Below are 22171 nucleotides of genomic sequence, written 5' to 3'. Positions count from 1 at the left end.
TGATTTTAGAAAATTTCTGTTTCCCTCTAATGAAATGATAGCTCACTAAAACTGCACTGAAAGACGTAATGTGCTCTTGCCTCTTACTTTGCAATCATGTTTGGGGCCATATCTGTTCAATAAATACATGCTATTAAAATTTTGTATACAGTATGTAACTCAAATAAGAAAAATGTTCCCTGCGGGACAGAATTAAATTAAAATTACATAGTTCTGCATGAAGCCAGGGTGTCTGAAGTATGTGAAGGGTCTACAATATCAATACATGCAAATATTGGAATTGGCTAAAATGAACAAACATTAAGAACTTCACAAAAACAGTAGATGAGACACAAAAGGAACCTAAATAGGTAGTCTGAAATTTTTCAAGCCCTCTCTTCTCTTTGTAAGTTAGGAAAAGAATGGAAACAAAACCCAGGTTTCTCTACAGTGAGAGAGCCTGAATCATTCAGGCAGCCGAGACTCATCTTCATGCTAGAATGGAGTGGAAGCAACAACTAGAATCTATATTCTGGAACTCTGACTCAAGCATGTATTTGTAATTGCAGCTGGGATTATGTGGGCCATGTTAACTCAGGTGTTTAAAGACTTAAAGTCAATGTGAAATAAGGATGAATCAACTGTGAGCACTAACAAATGAAGAGTAAGGAAAAATATATATTTCAGGATGATTGAGGTCTCTTGCCAGGGTATCAGACTGACTCCGTGGAAAAGCCTTTGTGTACTACATGGATCCTTACCACTTTTCTATTTTTATTTTGAGGTCAGCCTAACAATGGAAAAAAAAAAGTTGCTAGTTTCCGGTACTGAAATGAGTACCTCTGGGAAGGAAATCAAATAAATAATTGGTTTATTTTCCAGAATCATTTATCTTCATTGGCAGACAAATATATTACAGATATAAGGCTCTATTCTTGCTAAGGCAGTACTCCCACTGACTTAATAGAAAATTATGGAATGAAGTTCAAGTAGAGCTTCCAAATTTTATTCACCATTTACTAAAATTTAAACAAAGGCCATGTAACTTCATTTTGAAAATGTTCACTCTGTTAATGAGTTATTTTACATAGAGAAAAATAATTGGTATGGTGTGTATACTTAATATGTAAAATAACTCTCCTTACAGAAGATTATGCTATCTTATCAATTCCCCAAATCACCTATTCATGAAATTTCTCAAATAAAAACATCATCAGTATGTCTCACTAAATTTCAGGTACTCAAATTTCATAGGATGAATACCTATAATTCCACAAAACAAACTTTTATTCTCTCCTGTGCTTAGTGCCTTGTGTTATAAAATTCAGAACAGGTACTCAAATTTCATAGGATGAATACCTATAATTCCACAAAACAAACTTTTATTATCTCCTGTGCTTAGTGCCTTGTGTTATAAAATTCAGAACAGACAGAACTTTATAAAACAGAGGCCATACCATATCATTCCAATCTAATTGAAGAGACAGATATAGATATATATGCACAACTACACAGTTACATATGTATATTATGTACATATGTATTACTACATGTGTTTTTATACATACATCACTATATGTGTATATGAAATACATGTTTATATCTTATATATATAACTCTTTAATAAGTAACATAGCATTGTATTATAAGAAATGGACATTTTTTACCTCAAAAATGATTGAATATTGATAATCTCTAATGGTTTAACCTACTACACATACACAACTCACACTTATGAGTATAATAAAAACAGAAGTACAAATAAAAGAAACGTAGACATGTTACATATGACATGGGTTTTACAGAAGGATTCATCACAATATTGCATTTGGGATACTTCTTTAAGCATGAGTAGGATTTTGACAGAAGTAGGATAGGGGAGAGGATGGGGTAAAGGTCATTAATTCATACACACATACTTACTGATCACCTACTAAGTACCAATGCCAAGTTAAGGATGGAAGTAGAATAATGAAAAAGATGGACATAATCCTTGATTTCATGGAGCTTACTCTTGGGCTCATAATGTTCAGATGGAAGAGGAGACGTAACTTGAGAAAGGGAAACATAACTGTCCCTTTCAAGTATCTAACATTATTACTAAGAAGTCAGAAAGTGACCAGACGTGTTTCTAAAGTTCCACATGACTTAAGTAGGACCACTGAGTCAAGATTAACAGAAAATTGATTATAGTCAATTTAATAAAGAGCACGCCAATAATGGCTTTGGGTTTAAATGGCTGCCATAGTCTCACAACTTAAAGTTTCTATGATTCTAAGACATAAAAATGTAAAGGAAAGAGTGTTTACATTCATTTAATACAACTTAAACCCCATCTTGTTTCCCTCTGAAAATGTAAGAGCAGCATGTCCTAAATCAAGTCCTGGTATGACATTAAAGGCTCATGATATTTTAACAGAGGTTCTGTGAAAAGCAGTTCAGTTGCCAAATATGATGAGGTTAAAAAAAGTTTGCCACTGTAGAGCTTTCCCGGGACTTTTATAGGAAAATACACTTTATACTTTTCTCCAAAAAGGGGATATAATTACTGTAGTGTTTCCTAACGTATTTGACCACATAGTTTTTGTTGGGTGTTGTTGTGGTTGTTGTTTATTTCTTTTTGTTTTCCCAAATAGCTCTTATAAGACACTGGTGGCTCACTGAACATAGCTTAAGAGGAAAAGTCAAATTTTCCCAGTGTCTAGGACATGTGGTGGAAGAGAAACTATTAGAAGAAGGCTAGAGAGTTTGATTGGGGACCGATTATACTGAACTTTTTGAATATAAGACCAAAGAAGATGAGCTTCAATCCACGGACATAGGAAAACCATCATATATTTTAAGAAATGGTATGGTATAATCACTTGGATCTGTGCTTTAGGCCTGTGACGAACTGAAGAATGGTTTGCTGAGGAAAAAGGCTGACACCAAACAGGTGTTGGAAGTTACCTAAATACTAAGAGGTATATGATAAAGGTCTATATATACTGGGAGAGTTAACAGTGAGAATTAAAAACAGAAGGATGTTTTGTGGGAGAATTCTGAGAAGGAACTGGCAGTAGCTAATGATCACTTTGGCTGCTGGAGTAAGGGATAGGGCTGACATTTCTATTTTTGGTGACAGGATGGAGAGAAGAGGCATCTGAAATAAGAATACAAGAGGAGAAAAAAAATTCAATTGTGCCACTTTTGCAACAGATGGGGACCTGAGTGAGGAGTGCATATTTGTAAAAGCTCCTTTTGGAGTAAAGACAAATTCACTTAAATTAGTGCCCCGTTATAGCTTCTCTTCATCAGTTTCTTTTTTTCTGTTAAGGCTCTCCTTTTTGCTAACTGGCAAAATATTGAAGACCTTCAAGAATAAAAAGAATCAAATCCTAAGCACTGGTTCAAGTTATTCCATTAAAGAATGAGAAAGGTCTTAGATACAGAAAATCTGACATGGGCAAGGAAGGCAGGAGAAAGCATGGAAGATAAATGTCTAGTGGACCTTCTGTACTGGATTTTCTTTTCTGAAGAAAATGGAAACATGTATTCACAGACATTTTTTAGACAAACTGTTCTGTGTTTGGTAGTTATGGCAGAATTTAGGGAGACGCTACTGGGTACAAGGACAAGAGCAAAGGTTTGGAATCAGACAGCCCTGGGTTTATATCCTTGCTCTGCCATCTCCTAGCTATGTGATTTGGGGTTCATTAGTTTCTTTATCTTGCAGAACCTCAGTATTCCCATTTACAAAAGAAGCCAACAAATGATCTCAGAAGGTTATTGTGATATCTAAATAACGTAATACATGTAAGGTGTTCAATATAAAGCTTGGAAATTTTTATCATTGTTGTGTTGGTCCTGCTGATAATACTGTGCTAATGTGAGAATATAATTGAAGAGGAAAAGGGAAAATCTTGGGAATTATTAAAATTTCAAACCAACCAAGGTTTTCTAAACTCCCCTGCTTTTTTGTAGAGGAGAAATATTTGCTTTTCGATGGTATATCTTAGGTACCATGGAAACAAGGGTTGAAAAGACTTCAAGTAAATAGAAAGCATCCAAGCCTGGTTTTTTCTTAAAAATGTAACCATACAATTTTGAGCAGATCAAAATTTCTAAGAAATTCTGATAGAACAGATACTTATTACTAATCAAGAGCTTCTGACTATTGAAATTTTCTAAACCACCTAATATATACTGCTTTCCACTTTTCTGTTTCTTATATTACATATTTGCAAGAAATGCAAATGTGGTTTAAGTGAAGGAAGGGAAACATTAACCATAATAAATGATCTTTAATCAGTACATTTTATCATCAGTGGGGTAGCCTGGTTTTCACTTCAAATTTTATGTGAGAGATTTTTCTACAGCTTCACGTATGGGGAAAGCTCATTATTTAAAAAAAAAAATCACAGTAGTCCATGTAGGGATGAACAGTTCTCAGTATGCCTCTGCAATAGGGGTGCAATGAACAACCTTGCATTTCAGTCTTTGTGCTCATTTGGAATTTTATTTTTAAATCCTAAATTTGTAATTACCAAGTAAAAGGGTATATACATTTAAATATTGGTAGGTATCTTCAAATTGGCCTGGTAAAATCCAAAAGACTGTACCAATTTGCAACCTCATTAATAAAGGATGAAATATTCCCTATCCCATTCCTTTATCAACACTCAATACTGTTTTGATCTTGACATCATCTTAGATGCTTATTTACCAACTTGCATTTCCTTTACTATATACTCCTGTTCAACCTCTCCCCAATTTTCCATTTGGGTTGCTGATATTTTTCTTAAATATACTTTAAGAACCAGTAACATGTTAGTTAAATTAGCTCTTTGATTAATATATGTCCACAGACAGGGCGCCTGGGTGGCTCAGTCGGTTAAGCGTCCGACTTCAGCTCAGGTCACAGTCTCGCGGTCCGTGAGTTCAAGCCCCGCGTCGGGCTCTGGGCTGATGTCTCAGAGCCTGGAGCCTGCTTCCGATTCTGTGTCTCCCTCTCTCTCTGCCCCTCCCCCGTTCATGCTCTGTCTCTCTCTGTCTCAAAAATAAACGTTAAAAAAAAATGTGTATATATATATATATCCGTCCACAGATATAATCAAGTGTATGTGCTTGTCCCTCAGCTTTGTGGTTTTCTTGCTTTGGATATTCAAAATCAGAAAGCTTTCTTATATGATTTCTTAATTTTGCCTTTATTAAAAAGACTTTTGCCCACTACTGAAACCAACCAACCAACCAACCAACCATCCAAACAATTGCCAAAATTTTCTCCTAATGATGTTAATGACGATGATGGTGGTGGTGGTGATGATGATGATAACATTAAGCCCTAACATCAAGAACTTATTGTATTCTAATTAATGAGATAAAATCCAAGATTCATTCATTCATGCATGCATGCATTCATTCATTCATTCAGTTTCCAACTGCCCACCTTGTGTTACATGTTAACACATTGTAAAATGCCTTAACTGAGAATTTCCTGGTCTCTATTTTAATCTATTAATCTGTAGGTCTTATTTTCTGTTCAGCTCAAACTCTTAATTTCTTTAGTTTTATATTTGCAAAGAGTTGGGGTTCCCTCATTATAATACTATTTCAGAACTCTTCCAGTTATTTTTACAAATTACTTTTCATACGACATTGGTCATCTTAGGATTCATTTATAAATAGCAAACATTCAAAAAATATTGCTTTTCTATCCAAGAACAAGACATGTCTTTCCATTTATTTAATCATGGTATTTTTCCTACTCTGAGTAGAATTTAAAGGCTTTCTTTCTAAAACTCTGCAAATTTTTGTTAGCTTTATACACACATATTGTCTTTTATGTTGTTATTGTAAATGTTATCTTTTATTCCATTATAATTTGAACTGGCCAGATGTACTAAGAAAAGTTGAAGGGTTATATGAATCTCTTATCAGCTGCTTTTCTGTATTCTCTTGATATTTTTTTCAACTTTTTATTTAAAAATGCATGTTTTCCAGATATACAAAACCAGATGATCTGTCAAAAAATGATTATTTTCCCACTTTCTCTACAATTTTTATATTTTTCAATCATTTGTCTTGTCTATTTGCACAGGTTGGTATGTTAAGAGCATGCCAAATAATACGGTGTCCGAGGGCATCTTTGTCTTTTTCCTAACTTTAAAGGTAATCCACTGTCTCAATGCTGGATTTCTTGTAAAGTTCTGGATGAACATGAAAGACAGCAAGGTCTATGGCATTTCATTCCAACTATCAATCTGAGAGATGTGTAAGTCTAGCAGCTGCCATTTAAAAAAAAAAAGATTATTTTAATGTTTATTTTTTTCTAAGCACGTGAGAGAGACTGCGCGCACACAGGGGAGGGACAGAGAGGGAGGGAGACACAGAATCCAAAGCAGCTTCAGGCTCCAAGCTGTCAGCACAGAGCCCGACCCGGGGCTCGAACCCACGAACCGCGAGATCATGACCTGAGCTGAAGTCGGAGGCTTAACTGACTGAGCCACCCAGGCACCCCTCACAGCTGCCCGTTCTGCCTTTAGCTCTCATCTGTCCCGTCCTGAATTCGAATGAAAACATGCCACACATTTCCATTTATAAACTGCTTTAGAAGATATTTTTAATAATTGGTATATGCAATACTAATTATGTGGAAATAATAACAAATACAATGTTTTAAGAAGGGAAACGTCTTACTAAAATATATACACCCACACACGCACACATATGTATCACCATCACAGCATGAAGCTGGCACAAGAGCTCACTATCAGAGCAGTTTTGGTTTTATCCTACTCTTCCTATAGAGGCATTTTCATTAATTTAGTAAAGACAAGCCTAAACAGGTTTGTGACTTTCATCTCAGCTTTTGTGATGTCTTTCTTTTTCCTCTTACCATTCAAACTTGTGTGTTTGAAATCTTTACAAGTAAATGAGCTGAAACAAATAAAACTAATTCACTTGAGATTTTGTAGACATCTGGTGGAGTTATTTTCTGAGTAATTAGAATGAGAGGCGGGACAATTCCCTGAAGTAAAGCCACCATACAGTTGGATACCCAGTTATTTCTACAGCCATCAGATGGCATGCGGCGAGCATATTGATTCACAAATTGACAAACAGTTATGTAAAGCTGCCACCTGATTTTCTAAGACCGTTTATGTTATATCAATATATGCACAACCTGCTTTTCTAAAAGATGCCTTTTCTCTGTCCTCTCACAGTCTGCTCCATTTCTTTATGTCCCATCACCTCACCATCCCTTCATGTTGTTAGAGATAGGGAACACAGTTGTCCCTCAAGGGCTGGTATCTGCTCGCCCTTGGTTAATCTGACATCTGTACACAAATATGAATCAATTACAATTCTGATTTTGAAAACATGTATCTATTTTGGTAAGTAGAGTTATTTATGAAAGAAAATAAAGATATGTAAATGGTTTCACTTTTGTAATATTTATCACTATTTGGCTTGGAAATGTTGATCAGTGAATTCTTAATATTTCAAATGCATGTCTTAATATTATAAACTCATAGATCTAGAATGGATCTGAAAGTTCAAATTGTTATTCTCACTGCTAGGGAACAAAAGCACTTAAACCACTGTACAAAGATATACATCTTTCCAATTTAAAATAACTCTAGGAGATTCTGCAACTATCTTAAGTCACCCATGGTGGAGTAAAAAATTGCTATCAAGAAAAAAAAATTGCTATCAAGAAAGTTTCCTTTTTAGCCAATCTAAATCCCACAGGTTATTAAAAATCTCCTTTATCGTGTCTATGCCTTTAGTATTTTACTGTTAGGGATAACATTTATAGAGCAACAAAGTCAGGTGTTTTCACCATGCCAAGAACAAAGGTATTTTAATCAAGACTCACCCAGATGGTGGCTATCCTTACCACTTCACTTCTTCCTGGATCCCACACTATCACTATTCTCAATCACTCTCAATTTAACTTTACCCAAGAGTTAGATAATTAGGATTTATTTCTATGTATGTATGTATTTTAGAGACAGAGAGAGCATGCGCGCAAGCATGAGTAGGGGAGAGGGGCAGAGGGAAAGAGAATCTTAAGCAGGTTTCACACTAAGCGCTGAGCCCAGGGCAGGGCTCGATCCCACAACACTGGAATCATGACCTGAACCAAAATCAAGAATCGGATGCTTAACTGACTGAGGATTTATTTTTAGATGTAAGTTAAGGATACAGGATACTTCAAAGGTGCAACGTTTGCAAGTTGTTTAAAAATATAAAGGGAAATTATGTATGTGAATTAAGACTTGATAGTCATGTAAACAAATATTACAAACTTATCCTTAGTTGAACATATTCCCCAATCCTGGGATATTTAGACATGACACCAGAATTGACACACAAGTAAAACCCATGTTTTGCTAGGGCATTTGCATCCATCAGGTCTACTTGTTTTCCTCATTTATCTTTTTAATCATGAACTATGTCCATTATGCATCAAGTCAAGATGTATCCACACCCTTTTGTTTTGCAGTGCATGGAACAAGACCACCAAATCCCACCCAAACTGATTCAAAACTTTTGCCAAAGGATAGTAACTCCATTTTCATTCTCACAAGTGAAAGCACAGTATGACAACACGCCCAAGTAGTTAGTAAGTACATCCTGAACGGTGGTTCAAATGCAGCGGAAAACTCACCAGAGGTTTCGTCTACTCTCTCATCTACTATGTGGTCCTTCTGATGAACCCATTCACTATTGCACTTGAAGTAGATCTGGGTGGCGGGGCTGGCTTTACAATACAGGTTCACAGGCTTATTCTTCACAATATAAGCTTCTTCAGGCTCAATAAGAAAATGTGGTAGAGGCTCAGGTGGATCGGATGGAAAGGTTTCTGGGAGTTCATGAAAAAAGTCATCATCTGGTAAAACAAGAAGAAAGTGGAAAACATTCAAATCATTGTAGTCACTTGCCATTTACTTGCTATTCATTTAAAAATAGTGACTCATAAATGACTTAATTAGGTACCCGAGCGCCTGCTATGCATCAGGCAGTATGTTAGGTCTATAGACTTGTTGCTCAGTTAATGATTTACATTATTATTCTAATTTTTGCACATGAAAAAACTCAACATCAGGAAGGGTAAATATAATGCCCTGAGGATGCAGGTAGTTTGTAAATAGCAGAACTGGGATCAGAACTCAGGTTTGTCTCACTCAGAAAATGTGATCCTCCCAATGTAGTACTACACCTCCCATCACACAGTGTTCCTTCTCCTTGAGAGCTGACAAAAGCAGAAGCAATTGCATTAGAAAAATTCATTTGGGATGCCTGGGTGTCTCAGTCAGTTAAGCCTCTGACTTCGGCTCAGGTCATGATCTCATGGCTCATGAGTTCAAGCCCCGTGTCGGGCTCTGTGCTGACAGGTTGGAGCCTGGAGCCTGCTTCAGATTCAGTCTGCCTCACTCTCTGCCCCTCCCCTGCTTGTGCTCTGTCTCTGTCTCTCTCTCTCTCTCTCTCTTAAATATAAATAAACATTAAAAAAATAAAAAAAGAAACATTTGTTTCTTTTGAAACATTGAAAAATATAAGGCTCCTAGGCAAACCTTAAAATTCTTTGCAAGGAGCTGAGAAGGAATACTAGGAAACTGAATTAGTGATCTTTAAATTCAGATTCAAAGGTGCCACTGCATGACATAGTCTTTCAAATGAAATCATTCATTCAACCAAAACTATTTGTTGAACTCAGGATTATTCTCAGCTCCGGAAAGCAGCCAATAGGCTGACAGAGTGGAGCCCAGCCAATAGAGTAGAGCCCAGAGTCTAGCAATTCTGTTTGGTCTTATTTAGAAACTATACCTCCAGTATCAGATGTATTCAATGACTAGTTAAACCTGTCCTCATTAGAATATTACTGAGTTATTATCGTGAAGAACAATAGTCAATGGTCTCATTTTTTTTATAGCACAGAAAATTGTTAAATATATTGCTCCCACCCTGCTATTTCAACACCACTGAAGAAACAAAACCCCCAAACCACTTAAGATATTTACCCACTTTGAGGTATGTTTTTCATAATTTGGGTTCTGTATGATTCCAAATAAAAATAGAAAAAAATAAAAGTGCCATTAAAAACCCTATTATCATATTTCACAAAAGTCAAGGTAAAACAAGTCTTTCTAATACACTGAAAATAAGTCAGACCTGATATTTTTCTTCCTGTGACAGATAGTGGAGAGCAAAACTATTATTCATTCCATAAGTTGATTAAGCACCCTAGGATAATATGTTGGGTTAACACTGTGAGGTCAAAATTAAAAGTTTTTAAAATTTTTTTCTTTTAATATTTATCTTTTTGAGAGGGTGGGGGGAGGGAAAGAGAGAGAGAGAGAGAGAGAGAGAGAGAGAGAGAGAGAGAGAGAATGAGTGGGGGAGGGGCAGAGAAAGAGGGAGACACAGAATCCGAAGCAGGCTCCAGGCTCTGCGCTGTCAGCACAGAGCCCAACATGGGGATCAAACTCATGACTGTGAGATCATGGCCTGAGCTGAAGTGAAGTTGGATGCTCAACTGACTGAGCCGCCCAGGTGCCCCTCAAAATTAAAAGTTTTTGAAAGTACATATATCCAATGGTTGTTCATATGTCACCTTGAAACTCATTTTATAACTCATTCTGGTGTTGCCCTATTTTGCGTGAAGGCCATTAGTAAAATGGACACTTGTCTGTTAAGAAACCTGGACTGGAGTTTTTCTCATCTAGGTCATGGGTAGCTGTCAAATAGTAACCATGTTTGATCTCTGCCAATATGTTGTGCAATGAAAACTGGCTTTGCTTACATCACAGACACAACTAGCTTTCAAAGCTCTTCACAATTTTAAATTTCTGACACTGGTATGTAAATGATGCATCCTATAGCTAGCTTTCTTTCTCACTTTACTGCCTTCATTTACTTTCTTCTGGCAGGGCATCATTTCTGGTTTTTCCATTGTTGAACATCAAGGATCCAAACTGTCAGTTAACTAAAGAATAACCTTGTTTCCATCAATTTCAGCTTCTGTAGTCAATATGCAAGAACACTCATCAAGACTGCTTAAATAAACACAGTTCAGAAAGGCAAAGGAATAGGGAACTGAGGTATTGACAGATTCATCAACATAAAGCTGATATCTTGAAGGCCTTATTCTCTTATTTCATTTTTCCCCCAATGATCTTATTGTTATATGTGATGATGGACAGTTCTGATTATCAACAGAATGCCACAAAATATCAAACTCAAATTCTGTAAAATGTTAGCTGTTGTTTTTAATTATTATTCATGAAGGCAGAGGATCAATTCATTTTCTTTTTTTACTATTGATGAATACAAAAAGTGTATACACCAATAGTAAAAACTAATTGTGTACACATACAAACAGTAAAAAAACTGTATACACATGCAAAAATGTATATGTATTTTATAGAAATATTTTTATTTAGGTTTGCAAAATACAAAAAGGTTTTCATTCAGTTATTGTTTCAGAAAGTGAGATTGTTCCTTTAGAAGGAATGATGATTGTGAAATATCAGATGACTGTTTACTACCTTACCTTATTCAATCATGTAGCAAAGTACTTATGTATTCACATCCTACAGAAAGATAGGCACTAAAAATTGATTACCCTTCCTTGCCAAAAGCGTGTATTTCTTCCTTCTGATTATTTTATTGTAAACTACTGGGAAGACTAATGGAAGTTGAGAAAGTCACACATATGTTTTCAACTCAAAAGGGGCTCTGTGAAATGCTGGAAAAAATAGTAATCATGTATTTAAAAAATGTATGGACAACCTAATTTTGTATTTGCTTAATTCTGTGTTTTAAGACAAGAGGATCACTACTAACAAAGTGAAATAATCCTATGACTTGGTTTGAAGTTTCATAAAGTGTTGATTTTTTTAAGGTGTTTGTTACATAACACTTATTGTATTTTATAACAATAGGAAAGATTTCCATCATTTGAAACATTTTCATTATGTGTTAAATTCAGTGTTTCTTTTACATACCATTGTACTTACTACATAAACCCTATCTCTTAAATTTGACCTAGGGAGATGCCTTAACCAGCAATATCATATAATGTTGTTACTATTTCTTATAATACACATACGGTGTTTAAGTCCATGCCTAGATAAATTCACATCAGGCAATATAGTACATTACTCCTAGTGCTTAATTCTGGAGATGGGAATGGCATTTCTAAAGATAATTTTCAAGACTCTGAGCCAGTAAGATATATATAATGGGGTAGATTTGACAAAATGGGAATGGACTGATTATCTGTGGGTTCACAAGCTGCTGGGAAATTCTCCTCTTCTGCATTTGCAGCAAGTGGCCTGGATACCATGCCCAACCATGGAAATTGGTCCAGATAACAACCTCTCTGGCATTGGGTTGAGAATGCTAAGACAATACTTTCTTTGGTCCAGGCAAAAAATGGTAAGTATGAGGATTAATTTCAGAAATTGTCTTTTTATGAAATCTCTTTTTAAATATTTTTTCTAGACTAAGTTTTGAAAATCAAACAAGTGAGCCAATTTTCTTCAACCAAAATTATAAAAGAAAACTTCTGAGTATTTAAATATCTGGCATGGTTACATCTATATGTATTTAACAAGGAAAAAATAAATGACCATCTTCAAATGCCATGTGTATTTTACAAGGAAAAAAGTAATCATTTCCAAATATCATGTGTATTTAATAAGGAAAAAATGACCATCTTCAAATACCACGTGTATTTTACAAGGAAAAAGTGACCATCTCCAAATACCATGTGTATTTTACAAGGGAAAAATGATCGTTGGTAAATGACCATCTACAAATACCTCTTCATGAAAACTTAGCTCCTCTGGATCATGTATGCATTTGCCTTGCACACATATGGAGAAACCTACTTTTCAGTTTTGGCCACCAGTTTTATGCAATTATTACCAATTTTCAAAGCCAGAAATATATAACAAATGCTTAACACTACAATGAGAGCTCCTCTGAAGGCAGGAGTTATTGTCATTTTCATTTTTTATTTTCCATTAAGTCTAGCATAATGCCAGGCACATTGTAGGAGGTCAATAAAAATCTTATAAAAGCATAAATGTTGTATAAATGGCACCTGTGATCATTCAGAAAAGATTCACAAGGCATTTTTTTTTATTGTTTTATTTATTTTTGAGACAGAGAGGGAGACAGAGTGCAAGACGGGGAAGAGCAGAGAGAGAGGAGACACAGAATCCAAAGCAGGCTGCAGGCTCTGAGCTGTCAGCACAGAGCCTGACGCGGGTCTAAAACTCAGGAACCATGAGATCATGACCTGAGCCAAAGTCAGACACTTAACCGACTGAGCCACCCAGGTGCCCCAGATTCACAAAGTATTTTAGAGTTTACAGTGTCTCAAATTAATTAACAATACAAGAGGTTGTAACAATAGTAAGATCTACAAACAGGACTGGCTACAAAATTTGTGTGGCCTGGTGCAGAGTGGAAATTTGGGGATCCTCATTAAAAATATATTAAGAATTCTGAAACAATGGCAGATGAGCATCCAACCAAGAGTCCTGTGTGACAGCACAGGTCACATACCCACAAAGTTGGTCTTGTCTACAAATGTCAGTTAACCGAGCATTCCACCTCATGGAAAATCTGAGAATTAAGACTTTGTCTTTATTAATGGATATTTGTTTTAGAACTCATTTGCTACTTTCCAGCTTCTTATCGTGATTAGATGTTTTCTAGAAGAATCATGGCTTTCCAGAGACAGAAACTCAGTCTCCAAAGAAGTCTGTGAGCAAATGTGTTTGCAGTGGAGCACAAGGGAAAGCATGCGGCTGTATTTGCTCATGGCTTTCCCTTTGGATTACTCCAGTGCCCATTCATAGGCCTGACCCAAAACAAGTCAAATCTCTGCCACACTGAAGCTAAATCTTCCAGGGCACTAGAAGACTGTTTAATACAAGGGAAAAATAAGGTTTGAGATTTTAGAATTTAATACATGGGGATAACACGGTTTGAGATTCTACCTTGAGTTGGTAGACTGTTTACTGAGATCAGTTGCTGACATGCAATTCATTTTACTATACAAATAAACTAGCTTTCTGATACTATTAAGGTCATGCTACAAAACTGGAAGCTATAAAAGAACAGTTTGTCTTTTCAGCAGGGAGATCAGTGAGTGCATCCTATTACTACTTTCTTTTTTTTTTTTTAATATAAATATCCAAAGAGCCCTGAAGTCTTCAGGGAGATAATGGGAACTCAATTTGTGAATAGCAACTTCAGACAATGAACTTATTTCTGGCAACATGCCACAGTTATCCCAAATTATTATAGGTTGTATAAAGGCACACCTCAGTTGCTGATATTGACGGCATTATGAAATTTGGGCCATATGACTTGATTAATAAAATTGCTAAACAAGTTTTCTGCATGTAGTTTATTCAAATTAACAAAATAAAATTTCCACAGTTGTTTTTATTCTGTACATTGAATTCACTATTAACTTAAAGCTATAATTGCCATTTCGATTTAGATGTAAGGTTATTATTCATTTTAACCTTCTTTAACACTTAATTTTCCACTCTCTCATTACTCAATAATGATATCACCATTTTTATCTTGATATAGGGTAAATCTCAATATTTCCTTTTCTGTTATCTCATATAGCCTTTGTTTTTTCATTTATACACAAGAAGAGAAAGCTTTGTACCATGTATTATTTTTATAGACTTTCATTCCACCTAAATCTTGACAGGAAAATATTATGCTATGAACATCAATCTAGGAAGCTTAGGTTGCTGGTTTTATTGCTATGTATCAAGCCTTAATTTTCATCAACTTAATACATAAGTTTCTATATTTCTGAATCATAAGACTTAAACTATTATTGCTTATATCATAAAATATAGGACTATTATCTCTTTGTCTGAGACCTGAAGCGTATTCTTCTGAAATGGAATTTACTTCCAAATGATTCAAGAGCAATTTAAAATGAATGACTGCAAAGCTAATTTTATCTGCATTTGGCTGCCCATCCATCAGAGAGATAATTCATGATATATTACAACAAAAGGCAGCTGAAATTAACTATCTGAATGAGACTCCAGCTTATTTTTAATATTTTGATTAAAATATCCTTTGGAAGACAAAGACTACGGTCTATACTTCATGCAACATATTGATGGATTCATCATTTAAATTTAAGTAGCTGAATATATAATGCCTTAAATGTATTACACAATTTGGAGGTACTGCACGATTCTAACTCCAAAAGAAAAAAAAAACTTTCCTTTTTCTTCTTTTAAAGAAATACTTGCAAAATCATGCTGATATATGATTAACGGTGACATGAAGTCAACATGATATTGGCGACACACTTACCTGTGAAACAGAGGCACCTCCTTCTGCCCCAGTTTAAGTCTTTATAATCTCTCAATTTTACTAATATAAAATCCTTCCAAGTGTTTTCCTGCCTACAGTTTTTACTTCTGCCATGTAGTCTATACCATGCTCGTAGAAAATTTTTTCAAAAATACCTTTACTCCCTTTTTCAAATAATTTAATAAAGACAACATAAAACCAGGTGCTAAGTTTATTTTTGCTTATCAGATTAGCTAAAAAACAGTGAATGACTGATGAGGAGTTGAGGAAATGTGCATTTGCATATACCGGCTATAGTGTAAATTTGCACCATGGTAGAGAAAAATTGACAATATAAATAAAAATTTAATCTCTGCACACATCCAAATAGGTTATCCCATTTCTTGGAACTTTACATTTTACAGACATAATGGCATATATGTATGTATATAAGTGTGTGTGTGTGTGTGTGTGTATGGATATATGCATATATATATAATACACACATACACAAAGATGTTCACTGCAGCACTGTTTATTAAAAAATACACGACGGGCACTTGGATGGCTCAGTCAGTTAAGCATGTGCCTGAGGCTCAGGTCATGATCTTGCAGTTCGTGGGTTTGAGCCCCATGTTGGGCTCTGTGCTGGCAGCTCAGAGCCTAGAGCTTGCTTTGGATTCTGTGTCTCCCTCTCTTTCTGTCTCTCCCCCATTCACGCTCTGTCTCTCAAAAAATGAATAAATGTTTAAAAGAATTTTTAAAAAATACATGATATATTTCAACAAAAGCAGCTGGAATTAACTATTCAATGAGAAGTATTTGAATGAGAAAAACTAACAATCAACTGAGGAATGGTTAAATAATTATTTATGATATATCCTTCTAAGAGAAAACTGTTTTTCCAATTAAAATAAGAAGCATATTTGTCTGTATTAAATTAGAAGGGCATCCATTAGTTAGTTAAGCAAGTAAAGCAAGTTTTTGGCCAATCTGCATAGAATGATGCCACTTTTGGGAACAGATGGAAGGAAGGAACGAAGGTAGGAAGGAAGGGCACGCAATGCCTAGGTGAGTGTTTGACTGAATAACCAGGGACCACAGCTTTTCCAAGTTGACACATCAAACTGGCCATCACACTTCCCACAACATTGCCATGGTTTCATACCTCTTGCTCATTCTTTAGACATCAGACATCCCTTCTTCTGAAGGCCCTCTCACCTCCAAATCCTGGACCTCAGCCTCTGATATCATCTCCCATTGCTCTCTACTTTTCTTGTTTATTATTTCTTCCCCACTAGAAAGCAAGTTCAGAGCTTTAGGAAAGTGCTTATCTTAATTTGTTTCTGCATAACTGATACCTAGTCCAGTGCCTGGCATGGACAACAGGATTTTAGGTTGTCATTTCCTTTCCATTTGAATTGTCCTGTAAGAAGTTCCTATATGATAAGATAGAAGAATATAGAAATTACTCTATCAACAGAAATAATGGGAAGAAGTCCTTACAAAAAATACAACAGAAATACATGTATTTGAAAGGTGGTCCCTTGGCATTCATAAGTACAGATCCACTCCCCATATTAAAAAAAAAATAGATCTACCTTCTATGCAAGTATTTATGTCATACATCATGAGGTGCAACAGCCTTGGGCTAAATATATTCCCTCACTAAATAATCAAAGTTGAATCTAAAACATTTTGTGTGTGGAAAATGATACATCTAATTATTGTGCCTCTTCAACTTCCTGGCCTCATTTGGTGCTTGACTTCATTACACAACTCCCTCCTTTTTGAAACTTTCTCCTCTCTTGGGGACTGCACATTAGCACTAGATTGCTTCCCATCCTACCTCTTTGACCTTTCTCCTTCTGCTTTGCTGTTTGAGTGCAGTCAGAAACTTACCAAGTTTCTCTCCTTTAGTCTCTCCCTTGGGCATCTCATCCACAACTCTGGCCTCAATTATCAGATCATGTCACACACACAATCTTCCACTCCACCCCCTTGCTTCTTAAAATCCTTTGATGCCTTTGTATTGACCAAGAATGAAATCAGACTCTTTGCCAAGGCCAATGAGGACCCACCCAAACTGATTGCTGGTGGCCTCTCTGTCTCATTTCTTGTCCTCATGTCCTTTCCTCACCACTCTCGAGACAGACAGACTGGTATTTGTATCTCTGAACACACCAAACTCAGTCCTACCCTAGAGCATTTGCACAAGCTCTTCATTTAGAAAAGCTCTCTCTCCTTCTTGCCATTTAGGTTTTGTCTCAGTATTTTCTGCCAAAGAGATTCTTGACTACCCAATCTCTCAAACTCTTGATGTGTCTCTTCAAGAACACATCATTCTATTTGATTTCTTCTTACCACCCATCACTCTCAAATTAGCTTGTTTACTCAGTTAGTTGCCTCTTTTCTTTTCCCCCACTACAAAAGTCAAAGCTTTCTGGGATTAGATATTTTATCTGTTTTGTTCAACACTCTACCCTCAGCATCAACATCAGATAAACATCTTCCCTCTAAAACCAGCTTCTCTTTTTGACTCAACTCCTTATTTCTGACTACCATATCATTCTAACAGTCAGAAGCTTGGCGTCCTGTCTCCCCATCAGGTCCAATTCATCTACATGTACAATGAATATCAGCTCTATATTGTCTCTCTTACCATCAATCCTTATTCTCCTTTTCACTATCACTGCTCAAATTTAAGTCCTTACTATATTCATATGAATTATTACAAGAGTAATGTTACTGACTTGCCTTGCTCTGGACTTGCTCCTGACCTTCCTCTCTCAATTCCAGCTATACCACATCTAAATGGAAGGTGGAATCATAATAGCTTCTGCTGGAAACATCGTGTTCAACAGAAAAAGGCCAAAACTTCACTCAATTTTCAGCTTATTTACCACCATTCCCCCACAGCTAAAATTGGTGATTCTATATTCCACACTAAGGTAGGTTTTTAAATTTTTTCCCCACGTGCACATATTGCTGTGCACATGATGTCTTATTCCCTACTGACTCTTCAATGCCTATCTCAATACCACTGAAAGATCTATTCTTAGTCCTTCCAGAGATAGCCATTCCTTAGTGTTCAATTGTACAAATCCTTTAACGCGATTTGTGAGTGCCAGTAATTTCTGTATTCCTTATTATAGCCCAGCTCCACCATATATCTAGTAGGCTCTAAAATTTTACTCAGTTGAAGTGAACACACCTAAAATTGATTCCTTGCTTTGAGAACTATGAAAAATATTAATTACTTCTCCATAGTAAAGTATTATGATAATTCAAATTATCTAAATGTAATCTGTCTATATCTATACACTTATCAAAAAATCTATATGTTTTTTTAACTATGATGGATATTTTCAAGTATATGAAAAATGATAGAGCAAAGAACCTAAACACCCATAACCCAACTTCCAGAAATTTAACAAGTGTACTCATTTTGTTTCATACACACAAAAATATTTTGTAAGCATTCAGAATTCACATGTAAGGGAAACTAAACATATCAGAGTGTCAGACTGAGATAGCAAAGAAGACAAATGTCACCAAATTAAGAATAAGAATTAAACAGGAGTGCCTTGGTGGCTCAGTTGGTTAAGCCTCCAACCCCTGATTTCGGCTCAGGTCACAATCTCACGGTTCGTGAGATGGAGTTCCCCATCTGGCTCTGCACTGACAGTGTGGAGTGTGCTTAGGATTCTCGCTCCTTTTCTCTCTGTCCCTCCCATGTTCGCACACAAACTCTCTCTCAAATAAACTTGAGAAAAAAAAAAAGGAATAAGAATTAAATTCAAAATATTGGAAACTATGAAAATAAAATCTATGGCAATATGCATACATTGTTCAGCCATAAATTTAAGACCTAAAATAAAAATTATCGCTGATAAGAACACATACTTTATAATTTTAAAACATAACCATTAAAAATCTATATTTCTCATGCAAATTAGAAATTCTTTTTAGTGACTTTGGAAAGAAGGACATATCCCTTAAATTTAGTGAAATAATAATACACCGAATATATACAGTACTCCACAGATCCATAATGAAGTTCATGAGTATAGGAAGCTTCAAAGTTAGGAAATCTCGGGGCACCTGGGTGGCTCATTCAGTTAAGCATCCAACTTTGGCTCAGGTCATGATCTAATGATTCGTGAGTTTGAGCCCCACATCAGGCTCTGTGCTGACAGCTCAGAGCCTGCAGCCTGCTTCAGAGTCTGTCTCCCTTTCTCTCTGCCCCTCCCTTGGTCACGCTCTGTCTCTGTCGCTCTCTCAAAAATAAATAAACATTTAAAAAAATGTTAGGAAATCTCTATCTTTCCTAGGATTTCCCCAAGCTACAAAACTAAGAATTGTCTTTGACTCTTTCTCTTTCTCACTGCCTACATAAAAACGATCAACGAGTCCTACTGATTTTATGGCCTACATGTTTCTTTCATCTGTCTCTTTTTCTATTTCTGATTCCACTGCCATTACCATTTCTTGCTAGAACACTTCAAAGTCTCATAGTTGGTATCCTTGGCCTACCACTGAAAGGCAAGATCTAAGTCACTTCTCTGTTTCCTCTAAGACAAATCCGAGCTCATGAACATGGTATACAAGCTCCTCCATGATCTAATGTGTGCCCACCATTCCACCTTCCTTTCTCAATACTCCATCCCTTGCCCTCTACATTACAAAAACACAGACCATCTACTGTCATCTGGACACAACATGCGGTTTCTACACCTTCTGCTTCAGTGACTCCCCTCTCTTATTTTACCTGCTCCTCCTCAGCCTCTAAGCTCTACTCAACCATAATTTCTTCCAGGAAGTTTTCTGTGTCTTTCCTACTTCTGCCAGCTTAGAGCATACCTCTCCCATAACCCTACCATCAACTTTATTGGGGAGAAATATTTATTTCTAACACTGCATTTTAAATTAACTTTGGGACTACTAACTGGATGTTATTCATCATTGTACACGTGGTGCTTATTACACTCTTGGGAACTGAATATATAATTTTTGAATAAATGGGTGCAGGGCTTTCTGTATCCAGGGGAAAACACATGGACTTTGGGTTATCATAATTAGGAATTGGGTAATTGCTATGAACATAGACTTTGGGACCCCACAGATTTGGATGTGAATCTCAGCACCACTTTCTACTAGGTGTATGATTTTTGGCATTTTACCTAATCTCAGTTTCTGTGTCTATCAAATGGATATAGGCAAAGAGATGTGGTGATAGTGTGTGGGGTACATGAAATAAGGCAATAGGAATGATTTTGCATAGAGCTGACCACATATAAGATCTTCACATACGGTAACTATTTGTATTATTTTCTTGTTGTATTATTGTTGTGGATACTAAGCTTGTCTAATTTTCCTAAACACCCTTGAGCACTAGTCACTCTCTGATCTGTCTTCCTGAAGTGTCTTTTCTTTCCTGTGCCTAGTAAACATTAGTTTTTCTTAGTTCACCTTAAGCTTTATCCTCTCCAGGAGGCCATTCTAGATCCTTTCAGTATGGGCTTGTTGCCTTCTCCCTGTGTTAACACTGCATAATATGCATTGCCATAGCATTGCATTTAATACATAGTGATAGATCACACTGACCTTTTCTGTGCCCCATTACACAGAGCGTTATTTAAATACAATTATGTGTAATTCTTTCATGAATCTGTAGCACCCAGTCATATTTGGTACATAGCAGGACTAAAAGACAGTATTTGTTGAGTAAACTGATGAAAAGGTACAGAAATTCCTAAAACTGTAAGTTTCTAGATTTTTTCAAACATATAAGTATAGAAGTGAACACTCTTCTATTTCCTGCTTTGTTAAAAAAAAAAAGTTTAGAATTTGTACCAGTGTTCCCTTAAGAGTCTGCATTCTTTCTTGTGGGTAGAGAAAATAGTTTTGTCTCACTGTAGTTTTCCTCTTTTAAAACTGGAAATAATTTATAAATGCAATTTCAGAATTTGCTTCCTCATCCGTAATCTCCCTACATAAAAACACCAGTTACTTTATCACTTCTCAAAACACGTTCACTTTCAGGCCCTGAGTTGGAAGAGCCATCAGGAGGTGGTGAAAGGAACACCAGGTCGGGAACCAGGTGTTGGTCCTTGTCACTTTCCCGATGATTTATTGTTTTTTATAAGTGTGGGTAGGTAGGTAGGTTGATAGGTAGGTCTGTACAGTGTGAACAAAAATCCAAGGTGTGAGTACACCATACACATAAACAGCAGGGCTTCGAGAGTGAGAGCACTCTAGACGTCTTCTAGGCGAGAAGTCTATGCTTCCATCATGATTGTGTTCAGGACTGTGGGAGGGAGGCCAGGGGTACAAAGGTGGGGGAAAATGCAGAGAGAATTCATTTCTTTGTGCCCTGTCTCGCTGGCTGGGTGGCTCTACCAGAACCAGGGGGTGGGGAAAACATGGGTAAGTATTGCTTGTGGCTATAGAGAAGTAATTTGCCACATAATTAAATATCCACATACAGTTTTGGTCCAAGTGTCTCATTTTATAGAAGAGGAAACTGAGGCCCAGACAGTTTGAGCGACTTGTCTAAGACTGCATGGCTATTAATTGGCAGGAGTAGACATCCCAGGCCAATATCAAGATTTCTTGGCTCTGGTATATATTTTCTGATTATGTAAGCTCTGTAGCACCATTCCAATACCTCCTTCTAATTCACCTGATAACTTATTTTATCTTCTTATTTTTGAGCTACCGTTTTATTAAAAATTATGTAATTAAAATTTTATTTATTCCAATTGCTAAAATTCTATAATAGAGAAATGTAAAAAAACTGGAAATTCACTCCTCAAGCTCCTTCCCACTCCCCAATTCTAGCAACTGTTGA

At 36.2% G+C, this 22171-nt stretch overlaps 1 protein-coding gene across 1 annotated transcript in view; it reads right to left on the bottom strand.

Annotated features, from left to right (window-relative positions):
• The window catches only part of UNC5C (unc-5 netrin receptor C), a 305372-nt gene that overhangs the window by 143817 nt on the left and 139384 nt on the right, over positions 1-22171 (bottom strand). The window contains exon 3 of the mRNA XM_032593071.1: positions 8636-8857. Coding sequence (XP_032448962.1) covers positions 8636-8857 — 222 coding nt within the window. The remainder of the gene's footprint in view (positions 1-8635; positions 8858-22171) is intronic.

This window comes from Lynx canadensis, chromosome B1 (assembly GCF_007474595.2).
Source record: "Lynx canadensis isolate LIC74 chromosome B1, mLynCan4.pri.v2, whole genome shotgun sequence".
Taxonomy (NCBI): domain Eukaryota; kingdom Metazoa; phylum Chordata; class Mammalia; order Carnivora; family Felidae; genus Lynx; species Lynx canadensis.
This window is presented reverse-complemented; position numbering and strand designations above follow the sequence as displayed.